General features: G+C 45.8%; 1 protein-coding gene across 1 annotated transcript in view; it reads left to right on the top strand.

Moving 5' to 3' along the window:
- Window positions 1-263: 263 nt before the first annotated feature.
- The window catches only part of LOC114073124 (SET domain-containing protein 4-like), an 8,276-nt gene continuing 3,663 nt past the window's right edge, over window positions 264-4,876 (top strand). The window contains exons 1-7 of the mRNA XM_027910913.1: window positions 264-366; window positions 742-779; window positions 1,484-1,572; window positions 2,225-2,654; window positions 3,343-3,517; window positions 3,682-3,763; window positions 4,023-4,103. Of these exons, the coding sequence (XP_027766714.1) occupies window positions 759-779; window positions 1,484-1,572; window positions 2,225-2,654; window positions 3,343-3,517; window positions 3,682-3,763; window positions 4,023-4,103 (878 nt within the window). The 5' untranslated portion in view covers window positions 264-366; window positions 742-758. The remainder of the gene's footprint in view (window positions 367-741; window positions 780-1,483; window positions 1,573-2,224; window positions 2,655-3,342; window positions 3,518-3,681; window positions 3,764-4,022; window positions 4,104-4,876) is intronic.

Below are 4,876 nucleotides of genomic sequence, written 5' to 3'. Positions count from 1 at the left end.
GGCTCGTGACAAGTACTACATTATTCTTAAAATTCCTTAAATATGCTAAATAACTCACACAATTCTGAGACCTCCCAGTGCCCAGAGGCCCAGAATTTAGTAAGTTAGTTCTAAGGGAGCCTTTCTTGCTATTTTTTTATGCTCTGAAATGTCCAAGATAGTGTGTGTCTGACTATACAGTGAATTTTTTTAATTTCCTTTATTTTCCCAACAGGAAATTATAGCCTTTTATAGATTTAATTTTTTTTTTTTTTTTTAATTTATTTTTAGTCAACTGCAGTCACAAGCTGGAATACATTAAACTTAAGAAGTGGCTAAAAGACAGAGGATTTGAAGACAGCATTTTAAGACCAGCAGAGTTCAGAGGTAATGACTTTTTTTATTGATGGTACAAATTTCTGATTCTTCTAAGAATGGTAGATCCCTGATGTAAGTTTTTACACCTGGCTGGCATCAGGAAAAAATCCAGTCACTATTAGAGTTTTAAGGATATTTGACAAATGCACGTGGGTGTCAACTGAACAGAAACAAAACACCAACTGACCAGAAACAGTAAACAACAACTGAACAGAAACAGTAAAGGTATATATTGCATTTTTTCCTCTTTAAGTAGGTTACGTTTCCAAATTTTTTTTGCAATATTAAAGAGAGAGTGGAAAGAAGAGAATGAGCCAGAGAAAATTATTGCTGATTCCACACATGCACGTGTATTCACTCGTGCTCCTTTTGTTCCCGCTTCAGAGACAGGAAGAGGACTGATGGCAACAAAAGCTCTTCAGGTCAGTGGTGTTGGTTCTGCTGCAGGAGCTCCTTGGGTTCTTTGGAGGTGAAATGATCTTTGCAAGAAGCAAAAAGCTCAGGATTGCAGGCAGGGTCTTCACAAGCCCTGCTGTGAATGTGATTTCTGGCCTCTCAACCTTCACTTTGAAGCCTCTGTGTTGGTGGACTAATTAACAGGGGCGTAATTTCTCAAGCATTTCCAAGAGGCAAGGGGAATAATAGGAAAAAATTCTGTGCCTTTTGGATGTTGGCACAGAAGCTGTGTGTGTTCTTATCCACTAAACCCAACTGGAGCAAGGCAGGGAAAACCAGGAGATGAATGGGAAGAGCATTGACTCCATTCCACGTGCCCTCTCCCTGCAGCAGTGGGGGCACATGTGGCTCCAGCCAGGCATGAAAGTTGATTTCCACACAGCAGCTTGGCAAGCAAGGTCAGGGCAGCCACGACCTGAAATATCCCTGCCACGTTCTGCTGTGCTGAGGGAGATTCAGCTGTTTGAGAGACCTAATCTGAAATAAATCCAGTGCAGAGAAAGGGATTGCTGTGAACAGTGAGGGGTTTGTGCTGACTGCAGTTGTCCTCCTTCCCTGGGCTGGGACTCTTCAAACCATTCCACTTCCCCCAGGAGTACGAAATGAGCCACTCACACTTGACTTTTCCCGTTCTTTGTGTGTGATTATTTTTTCTCCTCTCCCCTCAAAGGCAGGGAATCTCATCATTTCGCTGCCTGAGAGGTGTTTGCTCACCACAAGCACTGTCCTTAGCAGCTGCCTGGGAGGATACATTAAGAAGTGAGTGAAAAGTGACACCTGATGGACAAGCTGGCCTGGAGTGTGGGTGGTTCATCAGGAGATGAATCATCTGAAGTGGTGGTAGAGCTTTCAGCCGCGTTCCCTGAGCGGCACCAGGGATTTCTTGTGGCCTTCCCTGGGTGTGGAATGCTCAGATTGAAAAGGTTTGGGCTCAGAGCATCCCCTTTTAGCTCAGCAGATTAAAGCACATTGTCCTGCCTCAGAGCCAGCTTGGACCTGAATATCACTTAGGAATGATTTCTTGGGAATTTGTGAGTAAGCTTCAGTGGGAGAAGGAAGATAAAAAGGGGTTGCAGAGCAGTCACAGGGACATGGCCTTTTAGAAAACTCAGAACAAAGCCCTCTGCTGGACACTGAGTCCTTGTATATCCTAAAAACCCCCACCCCACCCCAAAAAAAACACCAATCCATGTGGTGAACCTGAAGTTCTTATTTCCAAACCATCTTTTATTGCCCCTTTGAAACCATCCAGAGGGCTTGGGGAGGGGGAACTACAAAGCAGCTTGAAATAGAAGCTATTTATGACACCTCAAAGAACCCTTCGAGAGATAAAACCCCCAATTCCCGCCTCACCTCTGAGTGTCTGCTGCGCCGGTCTCTTTATTTTGATTTCTCTGTTGTTTTCTGATAGCTGGAAGCCTCCTGTATCTCCTCTGATGGCGCTGTGCACTTTTTTAATAGCAGAGAAACACGCTGGCCACAAATCCCCCTGGAAGCCCTACCTGGATGTTTTACCCGAGGCTTACACTTGCCCTGTTGGTTGGGAGCAGCACGTGGTGAATCTCCTCCCAGAACCTTTAAGGAGGAAGGCTCAGGAGCAGAGAACAACCATCCATGAGCTCTATTTGTCTTCCAAGGGTTTTTTCTCCTCCCTGCAGCCTTTGTTTGCTGAGGACACGGGAAGCATTTTTACCTGCAGTGCTCTGGAGTGGGCTTGGTGCACTGTTAACACCAGGACAATCTACATGAAGCAGCCCCAGAGGGAGTGTTTTTCTCTGGAGCCAGATGTTTATGCACTGGCACCGTATTTAGACCTGCTAAACCACAGCCCAAATGTTCAGGTAAAGAAACTAAAAAAAGAGATCACTTGATTTTTTTTTTGGTTTTTTGATTTGGAAATGCACTGCCTCAGTGCAAAGGGCATTTATGGGATGGATTAGGAGCGTGGGGAGGTCGGGGAGGGATCTCACAGTGGGAGAAATGTCAGTTTGGGAACACGTGGAGGGGGAGGACTCGTGGGTCATAAATACACTGGGGTTTGTTACTCAGCCCAAGGCAGCTGAATAAAGATGATTGTGGTAATGATCATCAGGAACTGGAGTGACAGGACGAGGGGAAATGGCTTCAAACTGAAGGAAGACAGGGTTAGGTGGGATATTGGGAAGGAATTCTTCCCTGTGAGGGTGGGGAGGGGCTGGGATAGAATTCCCAGAGAAGCTGTGGCTGCCCCTGGATCCCTGGAAGCATCCAAGGCCACGTTGGATAAACTTGGAGCAACCTGTGCTGGTGGAAGGTGTCCCTGCCCATGGCAGGGGGTGGATTAGATGATCTTTAAGACCACTTCCAACCCAAACCATTCTGGGATTCTGTGATTCCACGGTTCAAATTCAGTTCACAGGCCTCTGAAACACTTTTCTTCCAGAGTTAGAGAAATGATCGGTACTTTTGGATCTTAATATTCGAGGTTTGGCTCCTTTTTTCACCCTGCCAAGAATAATAAACCCTTTTTTCTTTTTTAACTCCACGTAGGTAAAGGCTGCATTTAATGAGCAGACAAAGAGCTATGAAATTCGGGCAACTTCACAGTGCAAGAAATATGGAGAAGTTTTTATCAACTATGGACCTCATGATAACCAGAGGCTGCTCCTGGAATATGGATTTGTGGCCAGGGATAACCCTCACAGCAGCGTTTATGTCTCATCAGGTTGGATTTATGGAATGTCACTGAAAGCACTTCTGAGAAGCAGGTTGTTGTTGGTTCAAGGTTTCAACCTTGAAAAATAGACTTGCAGTGCTATTTCAGAACTGATGGCTGTGCTTCCTTCTGTGTAGCATTTCTTGAAATATCTAAAATGTGTTTTTGTGCAGATACTCTCCTCAAATATCTTCCACCACTGGACAAGCAAAGAAAGGCAAAACTATCCATTCTAAAGGATCATGATTTCCTGGAGTAGGTGTCTGGGGGTTCTTTCTTTCCTGGGGGGCTTTCTTTTTAGTATTTTCTAGGGGGCAAATTTTGCTTCTGGTATCAAAATCCTGCAAAAAATTATAATTTGGGATTTTTTATGTTTTAACAAACTAATGTACTTGTGAGAGGATGTAGAACTTGTAAACACCAGTATCAAAGCTTGAGATCTCCCCTTGCCAGGAGGAAAACTGTCACACTGTAAAAGCTCCCTTACACTTTCTTGTCACTTTGGACTTTTTAGAAACCTGACCTTTGGCTGGGATGGACCATCGTGGAGACTCCTCACAGCCCTCAAGTTGTTAAGCCTTGGAGCAGATGAATTGTAAGTTTAAGCCCTCAGAGTATTTAGTCCTTGTGCTCGTGCCATTTTCTGCTGTTTCCCAGAATCACCAAGGTTTGAAGAGACCTTGAGGATCATCCAGTCGTAGAAGCACCACCAGGATCCCCCCTGATCCACGTCCCCAAGGGCCACATCCAGACCCCTCTGGGACACTCCCACACACAGGGACTCCACCACCTCCCTGGGGCACTCATTGCAAGGCCTGACCACTCCTGCAGGGACAAATTGTTTCTGCTCTCTGCTCTGAACCTGCCCTGGGGCACTTTGAGGCCATTTCCTCTCCTCCTTTCCCTTGGGATGTGGCAGCAGAGCCCGACCCCCCCTCCCTGCCCCCTCCTGTCAGGGAGTTGCAGAGAGCAGTGAGGTCCCCCCTGAGCCTCCTCTGCTCCAGATGAACCCCCCCAGCTCCCTCAGCTGCTCCTCACAGGACAGGTTCTCCAGACCCTTCACATGTTCTCCAGCCCCTTCAATGTTTTCTGGACCCTTCACTCTTTGCTGGCTGGGTGGGAGTTCCTGGGACAGTTGGGTTGGATCTCCTGTGTTGTCTCTCATTGACTCCAGGTGAGAAGTGAAAAGAAGAAAGGCAGAGAACACCATAAAATGTCAAACCATGGCCTGTTCTGCTTTGGTCTTTTGCTTTCTTGTGTTAATAACTGCACCCAATTGTTTTCCCTTTCTATTTCAAGATATTCCTTTAGGGTTCAGACTCCAGGCCTTTTTCCTGTTGGTTTGATGCAATTTTAAATGATTTCTTT

This window comes from Empidonax traillii, unplaced genomic scaffold, assembly GCF_003031625.1.
Source record: "Empidonax traillii isolate 1590-97213 ecotype Southwest subspecies unplaced genomic scaffold, ASM303162v1 scaffold5408:size25015, whole genome shotgun sequence".
Taxonomy (NCBI): domain Eukaryota; kingdom Metazoa; phylum Chordata; class Aves; order Passeriformes; family Tyrannidae; genus Empidonax; species Empidonax traillii.
The sequence above is the reverse complement of the archived record's forward strand: the minus strand, read 5'-3'. Positions and strand labels throughout refer to the sequence as shown.